The 17,706-nt window shown below is 47.8% G+C and overlaps 1 protein-coding gene across 1 annotated transcript in view; it reads left to right on the forward strand.

Moving 5' to 3' along the window:
• The first annotated feature begins 8,779 nt into the window (after positions 1-8,779).
• LOC126058086 (protein FAM205A-like) overlaps positions 8,780-17,706 on the forward strand; it is a 29,577-nt gene continuing 20,650 nt past the window's right edge. Inside the window, exons 1-3 of the mRNA XM_049853075.1 lie at positions 8,780-8,981; positions 12,778-13,100; positions 13,359-13,489. Coding sequence (XP_049709032.1) covers positions 8,780-8,981; positions 12,778-13,100; positions 13,359-13,489 — 656 coding nt within the window. The remainder of the gene's footprint in view (positions 8,982-12,777; positions 13,101-13,358; positions 13,490-17,706) is intronic.

A 17,706-nucleotide genomic window follows, 5' to 3' on the forward strand; every position in this document is an offset into this window, starting at 1 on the left:
CCAGGACTGGGGAATGCCTGGGAGCACGGAAGGACCTCAGTTCCCCTGCAAACCAGAAAACAAGCTCCTAGAGCTGCACACAGCAACCGATCCTGATATATCTCTGAAAGTTAGGTCCTCACAGACCCTGCCAGGTGCTGTCATTGAAAACACTAAGCTGTCCAGATCCCTGCCCAAGGGAGCCATGGAGAAACTAGGAGCTAATCTGCAGGACAAACATCTAGCCTTCCTGTCAGGGCTGCCTGCTCTCTATTATTTGGCTCCCTCTAAGGCCACGGGTCTGCCAAGCACTAGCCAATCTGCAATCGCAGAGATAATGCCTGAGCCTGTTGAAATCACACGAGATTCTCTGACTGAGATGGTCTCCTACGAAGAACGGTGCATAAGTCCCAGGACAGGCCATCAAGATGATGAGACTCGTGCAGACAGAGCACAAGAGTTCCTCACTAAAGTGCAGGAGGAACGAACAAAGGAGACGGTGCGTCTAGAAACTCAAACAGATGCTGCTATTCTAAAGGCACTCAAAACATCCATCTTGACCAAACTAAATTTCCATCTTAGAAAAAAGGTCCTAGAGATGCATCTGGGAATTCCCATAAAGGCAAGGGAGTCCAGGAACCGATGTGTAGCAGTCTCAGTGAACTTACCCACACAGGAGGCACCTGGGAGTCTAAACAGCCAAGGGAAAACATGGCTTCAGAAACTCCTCATCCCAGCAAACAGTCCATATGCCCCAGAACCAGAATTAATCGGACTTACGCAAAAGCTGATTCTTGAGCTAAAGGCAGTACTGCGGAGGAAGAAACAAGCTAGTTCCAGAGCAGGGCCCCAAGGTTCTGCCCACCGGGTCTCCAAGATCTCACAACTTAGCAGGGACATGACAGATGCCCAGGAGCTTTGTGCTCAGGTAGAAGCCAGAGTGAACAGCCCCAGCCTGGAAGAGGCCCGGTGCCCTGAGTCCCAAGGCCCCGGCAAGACCAATGACTCACGCCAAGTACCCACACTGGCAGAGACAGATGCTGATGTTCCAAAGGCACTCAGACCATCCACCTTGACCAAACTAAATTTCCATCTCAGAAAAAAGATCCTAGAGGTACAGTTGGGAATTCCCATAAAGGTAAGGGAATCCTGGAACCAACCTGTAGCAGTCTTAGAGAAATTACCCACACAGGAGGTGCTTGGGAATCTAAACAACCGAGGGAAAACATGCCTCCAGGAACTCCCCATCCAAATACACAGTGCACAAGCCCCCGAACAACAATTAATCTGCCTTAGAAAGCAGCTCATTGTTGAGCTAAAGGCAGTACAGCAGAGAAAGAATCAAGCTAGTTCCACAGGAGGGCCCCATGGTTCTGCCCACCAGGTCTCCAAGATCTCACAACTCAGCGAGGACACGGCAGATGCCCAGGAGCTTTGTGCTCAAGTAGAAGCCAGAGTGAACAGCCGCAGCCTGGAAGGGGCCTGGTGCCCTGAGTCCCAAGGCCCCGGCAAGACCAAGGACTCAGGCCAAGTACCCACACTGGCAGTCAAGAAAGAGTACCCATGGCAACCGAGACCCCAAGGGGACTCTAAGGAAAGGAATGCAGGGTTTGGTCTGCCCTCAACCATAGAAAACAGACACCCCGCCGAAGACCAGAAGCCAGCAGGGTTATCTGTGAACAGGACACCCCGATGGCCCTGGCAAAGGAGTCAGAGCTTTGATATCGCAGCCTCCTGTCAGCAGAGTCCTAAGTACTGTCCTCAGTTTAAGCTCCCAAAAGTACCTCCAGGGGCTGCTGGAGGCAAAGAATCTGAGAAGAATGACATGGAGGACAGTGAAACCAACCTCAATGTCATTACAGAAGCAGCCAGGAATCCTGGGACTGCCCAGCCTGTGGTGCCCCAGGCTTCACAGGGCCAGTCTTTGTTGGGCCCCCTAATTCAGGGTAATCTCTTGCAGAAAAAACTTTTGCAGAATGACACTCCACAGGAGCAAGTAAGAGTGGCCTGTGCTCAGAAGAGCCCCAGCCTTACAGAATTTGGCTTAAAAAATAAGAAGAAGTGTATTTTTCACTGTATTAATCCGAAGGAATCCATGTTCTCTCCAGAGAAGAAAGGAGCCAAAACACGAAAAAACAATCTTAAGAAGAGCCTGGCCCCAGCCAAAGGCCCTGTGCCCCATGCCCAGATCCGCATGCAGAATGAGCTCTGTGAGACAGTCCAGTATCCTGAGACCGTGGGAACTTCCTGGTCCAGGAAGACAGTCCTCATGGCGGAACTACCATTCTTCCCGGACCATGCCCAGAGGCTGCTGGAGTTCTACCTCCAGAAGCAGTTAATTCAGGATCACTGGGGCGTGTCTCAGAAGATCAAGCAGTCCACTGTATTGCTCCTATACACTGCTGACCTTCAGCCTCTGCCCTTGAGCAGTAAAGCCTTGGACCATGTGAATGTCCCCTGGTGTGCAGCCCCAGAGTTCAGTGGCGTTAGTGATCTGATCTCACTCACATTGGCCCCAGTGTCAGAAACCATGCCACACTTGCTCACCCAGACCAAAGCAATACTGCAGAGCCACATGGACTCCAAATGGTGGCCGATCCTGCAGGGCACCGTCATTGCCCGTATATTTATCTCCCGGGACTGGGGAATTCCTGGGAGGACAGAAGTAGCTCAGTTCCCCTGCAATCTGGAAAACAAGCTCCTAGAGCTACAGGCACCAACTGATCCTGAGATATATCAGAAACTTATGTCCTCACAGACCCTGCCAGGTGCTGTCATTGAACACACTAAGCTGTCCAGATCCCTGCCCAAGGGAGCCATGGAGAAACTGGGAGCTAATTTGCAGGACAAACATCTAGCCTTCCTGTCAGGGCTGCCTGCTCTCTATTATTTGGCTCCCTCTAAGGCCACGGGCCCGCCAATCACTAGCCAATCTGCAATCGCAGAGATAATGCCTGAGCCTGTTGAAATCACACGAGATTCTCTGACTGAGATGGTCTCCTACGAAGAACGGTGCATAAGTCCCAGGACAGGCCATCAAGATGATGAGACTCGTGCAGACAGAGCACAAGAGTTCCTCACTAAAGTGCAGGAGGAACGAACAAAGGAGACGGTGCGTCTAGAAACTCAAACAGATGCTGCTATTCTAAAGGCACTCAAAACATCCATCTTGACCAAACTAAATTTCCATCTTAGAAAAAAGGTCCTAGAGATGCATCTGGGAATTCCCATAAAGGCAAGGGAGTCCAGGAACCGATGTGTAGCAGTCTCAGTGAACTTACCCACACAGGAGGCACCTGGGAGTCTAAACAGCCAAGGGAAAACATGGCTTCAGAAACTCCTCATCCCACCAAACAGTCCATATGCCCCAGATCCAGAATTAATCGGACTTACACAAAAGCTGATTCTTGAGCTAAAGGCAGTACTGCGGAGGAAGAAACAAGCTAGTTCCAGAGCAGGGCCCCAAGGGTCTGCCCACTGGGTCTCCAAGATCTCACAACTTAGCAGGGACATGACAGATGCCCAGGAGCTTTGTGCTCAGGTAGAAGCCAGAGTGAACAGCCCCAGCCTGGAAGAGGCCCGGTGCCCTGAGTCCCAAGGCCCCGGCAAGACCAATGACTCAGGCCAAGTACCCACACTGGCAGAGACAGATGCTGATGTTCCAAAGGCACTCAGACCATCCACCTTGACCAAACTAAATTTCCATCTCAGAAAAAAGGTCCTAGAGATACAGTTGGGAATTCCCATAAAGGTAAGGAAATCCCAGAACCAGCCAGTAGCATTCTTAGAGAAATTACCCACACAGGAGGTGCTTGGGAGTCTAAACAAAGAAGGGAAAACATCCCTCCAAGAACTCTCCATCCCACTATACAATGCACAGGCCCCCGAACAACAATTAATCTGCCTTAGAAAGCAGCTCGTTGTTGAGCTAAAGGCAGTACAGCAGAGGAAGAAACAAGGTAGTTCCATAGCAGGGCCCCATGGTTCTGCCCACCAAGTCTCCAAGATCTCACAACTCAGTGAGGACATGGCAGATGCCCAGGAGCTTTGTGCTCCGGTAGAAGCCAGAGTGAACAGCCGCAGCCTGCAAGAGGCCTGGTGCCCTGAGTCCCAAGGCCCCGGCAAGACCAAGGACTCAGGCCAAGTGCCCACCCTGGCAGTCAAGGAAGAGTACCCATGGAAACCGAAACACCAAGGTGACTCTGAGGAAAAGAATGCAGGGCTCGGAGTGCCCTCACCCACAGAAAACAGACACTCCACCGATGACGAGAAGCCAGCAGGGTTATCTGTGAACAGGACACCCCGATGGCCCTGGCAAAGGAGTCAGAGCTTTGATATCGCAGCCTCCTGTCAGCAGAGTCCTAAGTACTGTCCTCAGTTTAAGCTCCCAAAAGTACCTCCAGGGGCTGCTGGAGGCAAAGAATCTGAGAAGAATGAAGTGGAGGACAGTGAAACCAACCTCAATGTCATTACAGAAGCAGCCAGGAATCCTGGGACTGCCCAGCCTGGGGTGCCCCAGGCTTCACAGGGCCGGTCTTCGCTGGGCCCGCGAATTCCGGGTAAGCGTTTGCAGGACAAAACTTTGTGGAAGGAGACTCCGGAAGAGCGAGTGAGACTAGCCCACACTCAGAAGAGCCCTGGTGTTCCAGAATCTGGCTTAAGAAATAAGGTGATGTGCAGTTTTCGCTGTATTAATTCCAAGACATTAGATGAGAAATCCATGTTTTCCCCAGAGGAGAAAGTGACCAAAATGCGAAAAAACTGTCTTAAGAGGAGCCTGGCCCCAGCCGAGGGCCCTGTGAGTCAAGCTAAGACAGAGAAGATAACAGAGGATCCGAAGGCCCAATCTGTCCCCACTGAGAAAGAGCTGAGCCTGGCCTTCTCGGGAGGCCTGGAGGCCCCGGACAAGCAGCTCTAGCGCTACTCTTAGCATCTTCGCTCTGGCTCTATGCTGGGCCACCTCCACAGCTGCTTGGCACCATCCTTGACAGCCTTGTGCCACCCAACCAACGAACCCACCCTGCATCCCAACCCTCACTTCAGAGAAAAACACTCCTTTCTTCAAGGAGAAGACCCAGTTCCTTAAAATAGTCTGTAGGATATCAAATATATAGCCCAAATATATCTCTAAGCAAAGATACATGCCTGCTTACTCCTTCTTGTCTCCTTGTGATATGTTAAAGGGTTAGTGGGGAGGTATATAGTCTTTTCTATTAGAGAATAACCTTAAACCCACAGTTCAGATGTGTTAGCATTCCACATAACTCCTCCCAGCGCTATCCTGGACTGTCGATATAGGGACTTGACTAGAGAAGGCAAGGCCCTTGTCTAAGGTACACTGAGGTAAAGATCAGGCTGGAATTCAGACATGGCTTCCCATGATGATCTTGAACCCCATGACAACAGTACTGACAAGAAGGAGTGGTCTGGAAATCAATGCATTGTTGGCCCACCCATAGGCAAAACTCATTAATTGATGACTGATATATACATATGCCTGCAATCTGGAAGAAGGTTTTTAGGGGAGTGCCACAGTGCTCCGTTCTTGAAGAGGTGCTTTTTTGAGCCAAAAAAGCAGTTTGTATGACAGAGGTCAAAACCAAAATACAGAATCTCCCCTCTCTGCACCCCAGTTGGTACTAACAAGATCTTTCAAACAGCCTGGGAGCTACTGTGGCCCTGTTGCCTGCTTCCCATCTCCACTGCCTCTCAGCTACATGGAAGGAATGCCTTCTAGAATGAAGATTAGAGTAGAAGGTGGAGAGGTTTGTCCCCCAGCCCTAAGGCTGGCAGGGGAGGAAGCCGGTAGGGAGAGAATGTAAATGGTAGTATGAATACCCGGGACAGCACGCCATGCTCCTGACCAGGGCATGATAATGGAGAAAAGCTGGGTTTTTCGGCATTAAAAAAAGCCCAGAGCCAGAAAGTCAACCCACGGCCTAAGTGCTCTTGGCGGAGGGAGGTAAGCAAACTCTGAGATTTGTGAGCCTGAGAAAGAACATGGGCCTAGTGATGCAGAAAGAGGGCAGATGTGGCATCCTAGCCTTCAGTGCCCAGTGAGGTTTGGGACCAGGAAGAAAGAACTGGGAAACAAAAGGACAAAGAGGTTGCCCTGAGCATGTGGGATGGACTACTATTTTGGCCACCACCTAGTAGCCTTCAAAAGGTACCATTCCTGTGTCCTCCTCTAACCTACCACAGAGAAGCCAAGAGCTGGAGAAAGAGCAAGAAATGTGGCTTCTTTATGATGTGGTACAGGGGACTGTGGGATACCCCTGCCTCACTGGTTCCTAAGGAAATCCAGGATCACTCACCATCCATCAAACCAGGAGGAGGTGGTGGCCGGACTCACTTCCTCTATAGGATTCCACTGCTTCACACAATGTGTCCACTGAGAGGATGCAGAAAAACCAGGATGGGAAGAAGCATGGATGTATCCCTGTTCAGAATGGTGATTCTGTGCCTAAAGGGTGGGGACCCAGCCCCTATGTGGCCACCAGAGGAGGCAGGCACAAGCCCTAGGCCTGCTATGCCAACATTCTCTATGTGTTTTCCTAATGCATCCCCAAAGGAGATCAAAGGAGGTCCTGTGGCAGGCACATCCTCCCTGCCTGGTGGGAGTTGGGCAGACAGCCGCAGAACAGAGAGAGGAACAGAGGAAGGCCAGAGTGAAGGGAAGTGACTCAAAAGGGTCAAAACAGCGCCAGGTGGGAAGCAAGGGTTAGTGTGCACACATCCTGACTTATGGTGCAGCAGGTCCTTCCCGTGGTCCCTCACAGGCTCCTACCTACCCCACCCCAGCATGGGCTCATGCTGCTGACCAAACTCCTGTGCCAAATGGCTGGGCCAGTGAGATGAGCTGGAACCAATATCTTCAGGATCATGAGTTCTCAGCAAAATCAAGAGCTGAGAAGAGACAGGGTGAGAGCCTGTGAACTCATGCAGGATGTTGTTGAGGGGATGAAGACTTGCTCACCATATCCCACAACCCTAGCACAACCCCTACCTCCTACCTTCCTCTTCCCCTCCAGAGCTCAAGAGAGTTAAAATCAGAGCAAAATAAATGCTTCAGGGCAGGGCACAAACTCCAAAAATGTAACATACCCCAGAAGTGGTGGTAGATGCTAGGAATACATCGCTGCTTGCTCAGGATCTTTGGAGTTCACCTCTGGGCCTTTGATGTAACATGTCATGGTGAACAGCCCTGACCTTCTACAGCCCTTCCTTTGGGCTCTCTGGGTGGGTACTTGAGAATTCTATAAATGTAACTTAGGGGACTGACTAGCAGCAGTAAGAGGAGGATGTCTTCTCCAAACATCACTCTGCCTGTTAATCATTGAGTCCTTGAGGACAGGGACCATGCCTGCCTCGTTTTGTACATGCTCATCCTGTCCCATCCAGGGAAGGCCAAAACACACTGAGCACAGGAGTGAGAGGGTAAGACCCCACTGAGATGCTATTTCCTGCACCATGAGACAGGTCGCTGGGCCTCTGCTGTTTTACTGGCCATGAAGGCCTAATGCTCTACTTGTGCTCATGGGCCCATGGCCTTAGCCAGGGCTGTCATGAAAGAAAGGACAAGAAGGTTCCTGTGTCCACCATAGGTTAGAAAGGAGGATGGACAATCTTGAGCTGGAGCGGAGACATGGAGAAAGGGCACCATGCAGGCAAGTAAGGTACTAGGAGACAGTACCAAGTCCCTAACACACCTGGCTGGGCTTGCAAAGAGATGTCCATTCCCATCTCCAGAGACAGGGACGTCAGGCCCCTGAACACGTGGTCTGCATGAGAGTACAGGGGAAGAAGGGGCCCTGCGAAGGAGACAGAGAAAGACACTCATTTCCAGAACGAGAGATGGGTTCTGCCAACGGCCTCCCTTCCCCGATTTGTGCCTCTTCTCCACTGTAACTTCTCTGGGTCCGTGGCCAGGCAAGGAGCATGCTACGGGCTTTCCAGAATGTTTTTCTTCCAAGGTCAAGTCTGTCCAGAGGCCACAGGGTCAGGGCCCTGGGCAGAGAGCCTGACCCCTGGGAATGCAGACCATGGGAAGGGAAACCTATCTTTGCAGTAAATACTGCTGGCAGCTGCAGTAAACTGGGGGTGGGAAGGATGATTAAAGACAGAAGTCAGATTAGGATCTCACTAGGCACAGTGAATAACGCATGGACACACAGACACCCAGTTACACATGTACATAAAGAGAAAGACACAGATTCAAAGATGCCACACAGAAATACTACACAGTACAAACAGACACGACCAGAAATACACATCTACACAGACCCAGGAACACGCTGGGTCAGAAATGCTCAAGCAGACACAGGCACAAATACACACGCACATACAAAGCTGACCTGCACACATAACAAAAAGATACAGTCCATCTTGTAGACTCACAAACACAGATGCAGTCCAAATTCATCCTTCGAAGCCCCTTTCCTCTATAAATCCTCTGAGGCCACCTCAGAACCAGGCCCGCCTATCCCTCCTCCAAACTCTGGTTGGTAATTTCAGTTTCACTGCTTATTCTTTAATAGGGACAGTCTTGGATTCACTTCCATAGCCCTGGTCTCAACAACTTGGCTGTGTGCTCTTAAAAAAATGTCAAGGGCTTGAAGTAGACCTACTGCCCTCATCCTTCACCTATGCACCCATCTCCACAAGGGCCCCAACTTTACTACTGGCTCCATCCCTGCAGGGCTCTGCCCCCCCCCCCCCGCCCCTTCAACACAGCAGATAGAAACAACAAGGGAAGAACAAAAAAGACAGTCACACCCGCCAAGGGCACTCTCAAGGCGCCATGAAGATGCAGGTCTTGGTTCCCCAGGAGGGAGACCATGACACATGGCATGGCTACATGTGCAGTTCTAGCCCAAGTTTTAATGGTAACCATGATCCCACACCTGTCAACCCTAACGCCTACTCCAAACCTATTCCCAGAGACAACTCTAAACCAGCAGTGCTTTCAAGTGCAAACTTTGGAACAACTGTACCTCAGGAAGGTAAGAAATGAATTCTTCCAAAAGCCTCAGTGAGCTTGGAAGTGGATTCTTCCACAGTAAAGCCTCCAGACGAGAACGCACCCCAGTCAACACCTTGATTGCAGCCTTGTGAGACCATAAGCAAAGGACTAAGCTAAGCCACCCCTGTACTCTCGACCACAGAAAATACGGCATATTAAATGGGTGTGGTTTTAAGCCACCAAGTTTGTGGTACTTTCTTAAGCAGCAGGAGATAGCGAAAGAGAAGGCATCTAGGGAACCCTTCTCCTTTAGCTCTCTATAAAAATAAGTAGCTGTGGAGGGTCTACAGCCCTCCTAAAAGGCCGGGGCTCCTTCACCCTGCATCTTAAATGTAAAGTAACCTTGAGCGCCTTCATCTGATAATTGATGTGAGAGTGCCATATGTTGGAAACAGCTAAAAACAACAACAACAAAAAAAAAAAAAACTGACAGTGAACTTGTAGAAGAAGGTGGGAGGGTTTTCCCAGGCAGTAATAAAGGAACAAAAACTCAAAAAAACCCGTAGGTTTAACAGGTAGCTCCAGATTTTCTTTGACCTCAGGAGGGAGGAACAATCCAAACAGGATTACAAGGAGCAAATGTTCCATAAAGATTTGTTGAATAAATTTGGCAAAGATGATTGGAGAAAACAAAGGGTTTACTTGAGATCATAGTGCCAGTATCCCCAAAGGGGCTCATCAGACCAAATCTTCAGAACTTGTTTCTAGAAACTACACAGTCACTAGCTCATCATATCTACTCTGCTTCCTCAGAGGTGGAACCTAAACAGTGAGTCAAGGCTAGGAGGGATGAGAACAGGTAACCTGTACAGTAGCTATGGGTGATTTCTCTGACCATAGGAAGAGCTGCTAAATTTTGGGATGGAGCCAGTTTCCACAACCACAACGATAAGAAGAGATCAACATCGCCTGCATTTACGCTATGTCCTGTGGCACTCTGTCCTGGCCCACAGGAAAGCAGCTGACCTAAAGGCACTGTTATGGATTGAACTGTGTCCCCCAAAAACGTGTGTGAACGTGTCTAGGCCATGATTCCCAGTATTGCCTGGTTGTCCTCCATTGTGTAATCTGATGTAATTACCTGTGTATGTGTTATAAATCCTAACTTCCATGATGTCAATGAGGTGGGACACAATCTACAGGACTAGGTTGTATCTTGAGTCAATCTCCTTTGAGATATAAAAGAAAGGAGCAAGCAGAGAGGAGGGGGACCTCATCACCATCAAGCAAGAAGAGCAGGAGGGAAGCACGTTCATTGGGCCTGCGGTCCCTGCACTGAGAAGCTCCTAGGCCAGGGGAAGGTTTATGACAAGGACCTTCCCCCAAAGCCGACACAGACAGAAAGCCTTCCCCTGGAGCTGTCACCCAGAATTTGCACTTCTAGCCTCCTAAACTGTGAGAGAGTAAATTTCTCTTTGTTAAAGCCATCCACTTGTGATATTTCTCTTACAGCAGCACTAGATACCTAAGACAGGCACTAACCAAAAACTTGAAAATGCATCTCCTCTGTCTGTCCTGGATTTGCTCTGGAAGAATGTAGCACAAGCAGCACTTGTACATAAGGGTAAAAGTTTGCAAGGTAGCAGAGAACTGGCTTCTAGAAGCATATGCCCCAGGAACAGCAACTTAATCTAACACAGATGACCAAGGGGCTTTGGAAAATCAGCATAACTGCAACCTCTAAAAAATTTAGCATACAGACACACACATTCTGAGTGCACAGTGCAGCTCTGGGTGATTCAGATCAAATGAAGCTAGGAGCCTGGCCAGTTTACCCAAAGGTTATGCACAAAGGTAATTTGGTAGAGTAACGGCAGGGGGGCTAAGAATGTGGCTGCCAGAAGAGGGGAAAAGAGTAACTGAGTTTCAGTGTCACCTCTGAAAAGGCATAAAACCAAAAAACCAAACGAGCTGCCATCAAGTGGATTCCCACTTATGGTGACCCCATGTGTTTCAGAGTAGAACTGTACTCCATAGGGTTTTCAAAGACTGTGACCTTGCAGAAGGACATCGCCAGATCTTTCTTCCGAGGTGCCTCTAGGTGGATTTGAACCACCAACCTTTCAGTTAGTATCTGAGGGTTTAACCATTTGAGCCATCCAACCCGTTGCCGTCGATTCCAACTCACAGTGACCCTAGAGAACACAGCAGAACCACCCCACAGGGTTTCCGAGAAGCAGCTATTGGATCTGAACCGTCCACTATTTTGTTAGCAGTCGAGTACTTACCAGGGTTCTTGAGCTACCCAGGGGCTCCATAATATACGTTAACTCATATAAGTATGCTGCAAAGCTATAATTTTCCCCTTATGGCTCAATAACTGGCAATACATGAACTGAAGAGCATAGAACATTTATTTATTTAGCATAGTGCCTGGCAAGGTGGTAGCACTTAGTAAATATATGTGGGTCTCTGAGGTGATTACTGGGAAGGGGGCATGGGGATGAAGGAGGAAGTTGTAATGGGAAAGACGATCATGTCTCCAGCTGGACACTGATGGTCTTGGTTCCTTGGTCCAAAGCTTGTGAGCAATTTCTGTCAGAACTTGGCCATTGAGATCGAAGTGTGGAGTGGATAATGATGTTCCTATCAGAAATGAGAGTAAATCAGTCTGCGAAATGGGGATACCAGAAAGCAAGCAGCTCTGCTTGAAGACAGACATGTGAGATTGGGAGATAAAAGATTCGGAAACTGAAGAGAAAGGAAACTTTTTGCATAAGTACGATCCATTTAGGAGCCACTATGGGAATAAAAACATCAAGGGTGCTAGAAATGGGCCTAGGGAGGTCCTCTTCTTTACATTTGGGGGGGGGGTGAGGGTGTCATATACATATGTGACAAAATAGAAGAATAAGAACGTGATCAGAGAATATGTGGAAGATCAGAAGCTGAGAAATCCAGGCAGTAAGGATATTGGTCAGCTTTGAAATGAATATTTTCCAATGAAACTGGGGTGAGCTATTCTCTCCACAGTTATTTCCTTTTCAGAGAGTGTTTTTGAGAAGATTTACAGCAACTTGCTGACATCCTTCACTTCTGTGCTGGAACTCTTTGCAGAATTTTTGTGATTGGGAGAGAATTAAACCGTATTCTTAGGGTCTGTACGATCTTAATACTCACCTAACAAACCTGGCTTGGTTTTCCTCTCACTGCTTAATCCCCAGGAAGGCCACTGCTCCTAAGGAGGGTGTATTAGTTATCCAATGCTGCTTAAGAAACTGCCCCCAAACTTAGTGGTCTAAAACAACAAATAGTCTGTGGGTCAGGAATTTGGGAGTGGCTTAGAAGGGTGCATCTGACTCTCCTGAAGTTGCAGTCAAGCCATCTGCCAGGGCAGCAGTCACCTGAAGGCTTGACTGGAGCTACAGGGCCTGCTTCCAAGTTCACTCACATGACTGATGGCCTGGGGCTTCAGGACCTGGACACCTGGGCCTATCCATTGAGCAGATTGAATTTCCTCACAACAGGGCGCTCTCTTCCACACAGGCAAGTCCAGAGACCGCCCTTGGGGGTCCGCAGTTACACTGAGGCGCCCAAGGGGACAAATACAGAGAGAGCCCTGGGGAGGCTGGGTTCACACAGGGGTGCTCCATGGGGGCGGCTCTCCACACCTCCTCAGGAACTCCCTCCAGGGGCCAGAGGCAGCAGACATTTAGGATCGTTCTCCTACACAGGGGCACCTTGGAGGGGCTCCCACACAAACACCTCAGAGTCCCCCGAGGGACGTCCTTTGGGGTGCCCGCCAGGTCCCCGCCTCCCCCGCTCCCGTTCACCAGGATGTCCAGGTGCGGGACGCGGCTCTGGGCCTGGCGGGCTCTACACCGTGGGCCCCGCGCCGCCCTTGGCCGCTAGGCGGGCCTGCGTACTGGGGCCCAACGCTGGGAGCAGACGGCGCGGGCCTAGCGGCAGCCTGAGGCGGTGGAGGCAGCGACGTCGGGGCGCGAGCCCGCAGCACACCCACCCTCCCCGCCCCCCACCGACAGCGGCTGTGGCGCGCGCCCGCGCCTCCCCGCTCAGCTGGCAACCAGCGCTGGGGATCGCGGGAGGGCGACGGTCCGGTCGGGACTCGGCGTCTGGCTCCCAGGAGCCATCGACCCAGGTGCCAATGGGCGTCCCCACCTAGTGCCTGGCACTGGGGCGGGGGGACTGAGTCAGCTGGGCCGCCCGCTGCAAGGTCAGTGTGGGTTCCGAGGAGGTGGCCCAGGAGGGGGGCGCCCCAGGGGGCCGAGGCCACTCACAACTCCTGCCTGTGCCAAGGCAAGGGCGGGGTTCCGGTGGGTCCTGCCGCTGGCATCTGCCTGGGGGGCGAAAATGACTCTCTCAGCCGCCCTGACCGTGGCCCTACTTCCCTCACCAGGCTCTGCTGCCCACCCAGGCCTCTGGGTCCCTGGTCCTGGGGCGCTTACCTTCGCGGTGTGCCACCCGCCCCCAGAGTGATAACAAAAAGAATGTTGAAAGTCGTAAGCCCCGAAGACTAATTATAAAGCAGTAAGTAAAGAAATACAAATGATATGCTGAGGACCTTTTTATTAAAATCACATCTTTTAAAATTTTTTAAAAAAAAATTTTTGTTCTGTTTTAAGTGAGTTTACAAATCAAATCAGTCTCTCACACCAAAACTTATATACACCTTGCTACATACTCCCAATTGCTCTCCCCCTAATGAGACAGCTATCCCTCCCTTCACTCTCTCTTCTCCTGTCCATTTAGCCAGCTTCTAACCCCCTCCACCCTCTCATCTCCCCTCCAGGCAGGAGATGCCAACATTGTCTCAAGTGTCCACCTGATCCAAGAAGCTCACTCCTCACCAGAATCCCTCTCCAACCCATTGTCCAGTCCAATCCATTTCTGAAGAGTTGGCTTTGGGAATGGTTCCTGTCCTGGGCCAACAGAAGTTCTGGGGGCCATGACCAATGGGGTCCTTCTAGTCTCAGTCAGACCATTAAGTCTGGTCTTTTCATGAAAATCTGGGGTCTGCATTCCACTGCTCTCCTGCTCCCTCAGGGGTTCTCTGTTGTGTTCCCTGTCAGGGCAGTCATTGGTTGTAGCCAGGCACCATCTAGTTCTTCTGGTCTCAGGCTGATGTAGTCTCTGGTTTATGTGCCCCTTCTGTCTCTTGGGCTCGCAATTACCTTGTGTCCTTGGTGTTCTTCATTCTCTTTTGATCCAGGTGAGTTGAGACCAATTGATGCATCTTAGATGGCCGCTTGCTAGCGTTTAAGACCCCAGATGCCACTCTCCAAGGTGGGATGCGGAATGTTTTCTTCATAGATTTTATTATGCCAGTTGACTTAGATGTCCCCTGAAACCATCATCCTCAAACCCCCGCCCCTGCTACGCTGGGCTTGGAAGCATTCAGTTTATTCAGGAAACTTCTCTGTTTTTGCTTTAGTCCAGTTGTGTTGACCTCGTCTGTATTGTGTGTTGTCTTTCCTGTCACCTAACGTAGTTCTTATCTACTATCTAGTTAGTGAATACCCCTCTCCCACCCTCCCTCCCTACCCCCTCTCATAACCATCAAAGAATATTTTCTTCTCTGTTTAGACTATTTCTTGAGTTCTTATAATAATGGTCTTATACAATATTTGTCCTTTTGCAACTGACTAATTTCACTCACCGTAATGCCTTCCAGATTCCTCCTCGTTATGAAATGTTTCACAGATTCATCACTGCTGCATATCGATGGGTAGTATTCCATTGTGTGAATACACCATAATTTATTTATCCATTCATGTGATGATGGGCACCTTGGTTGCTACCAACTTTTTGCTATTGTACACAGTGCTGTAATGAACATGGGTGTGCATATATCTGTTCGTGTAAAGGCTTTTATTTCTCTAGGATATATTCCAAGGAGTGGGATTGCTGGATCCTAGGGTAGTTCTATTTCTAGCCTTTTAAGAAAGCACCAAATAGATTTCCAAAATGGTTGTACCATTTGACATTCCCACCAGCAGTGTAATAAGTGTTCCAATCTCTCCACAACCTCTCCAACATTTATTATTTTGTGTTTTTTTGGATTAATACCAGCCTTGTTGGAGTGAGATGAAATTTCGGTGTAGTTTTGATTTGCATTTCTCTAATGGCTAATGATCATGAGCATTTCCTCATGTATCTGTTAGCTACCTGAATGTCTTCTTTAGTGAAGTGTCTGTTCATATCTTTTGGCCATTTTTTAATCGGTTATTTGTCTTTTGTAGTTGAGTTTTTGCGGTATCATGTAGATTTTAGAGATCAGGCGCTGATCAGAAATGTCATAGCTAAAAACTTTTTCCCAGTCTGTAGGTAATCTTTTTACTCTTTTGGTGAACTCTTTTGATGAGCATAGGTGTTTGATTTTTTAGGAGCTCCCAATTCTCTAGTTTTTCTTCTGCATTGTTAGTAATATTTTGTATACAGTTTATGCCATGTATTAGGGCTCCTAACATTGTCCGTATTTTTTCTTCCATGATCTTTATTGTTTTAGATTTTATGTTTAGGTCTTTGATCCATTTTGAGCTCCTTTTTGTGCATGTTGTGAGGTATGGGTCTTGCCCATTTTTTTACAGATGGATATCCAGTTATGCCAGCACCATTTGTTAAAAAGACTGTCTTTTTCCCATTTAACTGTTTTGGGGCCTTTGGCAAGTATCAGTTCCCCGTATATGGATGGATTTCTGTCTGGATTTTCAATTCTGTTCTAGTGGTCTATGTGTCTGTTGTCATATCAGTACCAGGCTGTTTTGACTACTATGGCGGTATAATAGGTTTTAAAATCAGGCACAGTGAGGCCTCCCACTTTGTTCTTCTTTTTCAGTAACGCTTTACTTATCCGGGGCCTCTTTCCCTTCCATATGAGGTCGGTGATTTATTTCTCCATCTCATTAAACGATGTCATTGGAATTTGGATTGGAATTGCATTAAATGTATAGATCGCTTTTGGTAGAACAGACATTTTTATACTGTTAAGTCTTTCTATCCATGAGCAAGGTATGTTTTTCTCCTTATGTAGGTCTCTTTTGGTTTCTTGCAGAAGTGTATTGTAGTTTTCTTTTTGTAAGACTTCTACATCTCTGGTAAGACTTATTCCTAAGTGTTTTATCTTTTGGGGGGCTACTGTAAATGGTATTGATTTGGAGGTTTTCTCTTCGATGTTCTTTTTGCTGGTGTAGAGGAATCCAACTGATTTTTGTATGTTTATCTTGTATCCCCAATACTCTGCTGAACTCTTCTATTAGTTTCAGTAGTTTTCTTGAGGATTCCTTAGGGTTTTCTGTGTATAAGAGCATGTCATCTGCAAACAGAGATAATTTTACTTCTTCCTTGCCAATTTGGATGCCCTTTCTTTCTTTGTCTAGCCTAATTGCTCTGGCTAGGACCTCCAGCACAGTGTTGAATAAGAGTGGTGATAAAGGGCATCCTTGTCTGGTTCTGGTTCTCAAGGAGAATGCTTTCAGGCTCTCTCCATTTAGGAGGATGTTGGCTGTTGGCTTTGTATAAACGCCCTTTATTATGTTGAGGAATTTTCCTCTGTTCCTATTTTGCTGAGAGTTTTTATCATGAATGGGTTTGAACTTTATCAAATGCCTTTTCTGCATCAATTGATAAAATCATGTGATTCTTGTCTTTTGTTTTATTTATGTGATGGATTGCATTGATTGTTTTTCTAATGTTGAAATATCCCTGCATAGCTGGTATGAAACCACTTGGTCGTCGTGAATTATTTTTTTGATATGTTGTTGAATTCTATCGGCTAAAATTTTGTTGAGGATTTTTGCATCTAAGTTCATGAGGGATATAGGTCTGTAATTTTCTTTTTTTGTGGTGTCTTTACCTGGTTTTGGCCTCAGGGATATGTTGGCTTCATAGAACGAGTTTGGGAGTATTCCATCCTTTTCTATGCTCTGAAATACCTTTAGTAGTAGTGGTGTTAACTCTTCTCTGAAAGTTTGGTAGAACTCTGCAGTGAAGCCATAGAGGCTAGGGCTTTTTCTTCTTGGGAGTTTTTTGATTACCTTTAGTCTCTTTTTTGGTATGGGTCTATTTAGTTGTTCTACCTCTGTTTGTGTTAGTTTAGGTAGGTAGTTAGTTTAGGTAGGAAATCATTTCTTCTAGGTTTTCAAATTTGTTAGAGTACAATTTTTCATGGTAATCTGATATGATTCTTTTAATTGCAGTTGGGTCTGTTGTACTATCACCCATCTCATGTCTTATTTGGGTTATTTGCTTCCTCTCTTGTTTTTCTTTTGTCAGTTTGGGCAATGGTTTACCAATTTTGTTGATTTTTTCACAGAGCCAGCTTTTGGTCTTGTTAATTCTTTCAATTGCTTTTCTGTTTTCTATTTAATTTAGTTCTGCTCTAATTCTTATTTGTTTGCTTTTGTTCCCTGAGGGTTTCTTTTGTTGCTCTCTTTCTATTTGTTCAAATTGTAGGGATAATTCTTTGATTTCGGCCCTTTCTTCTTTTTGGATGTGTGCATTCATTGACATAAATTGACTTCTGAGCACTGCTTTCGCTGTGTCCCAAAGGTTCTGATAGGAAGTGTTTTCATTCTCATTGGATTCTATGAATTTCTTTATTCCATTCTTAATGTATTCTCTAATCTAGTGTTTTTGAGCAGGGTATTGTTCAGTTTCCAAGTGTTTGTTTTCTTTTCCCTGCTTTTTCTGTTATTGATTTCCACTTTTATGGCCTTATGGTCAGAGAAGATGCTTTGTAATATTTC

The sequence above is a fragment of the Elephas maximus genome, chromosome 14 (assembly GCF_024166365.1).
Source record: "Elephas maximus indicus isolate mEleMax1 chromosome 14, mEleMax1 primary haplotype, whole genome shotgun sequence".
NCBI lineage: Eukaryota > Metazoa > Chordata > Mammalia > Proboscidea > Elephantidae > Elephas > Elephas maximus.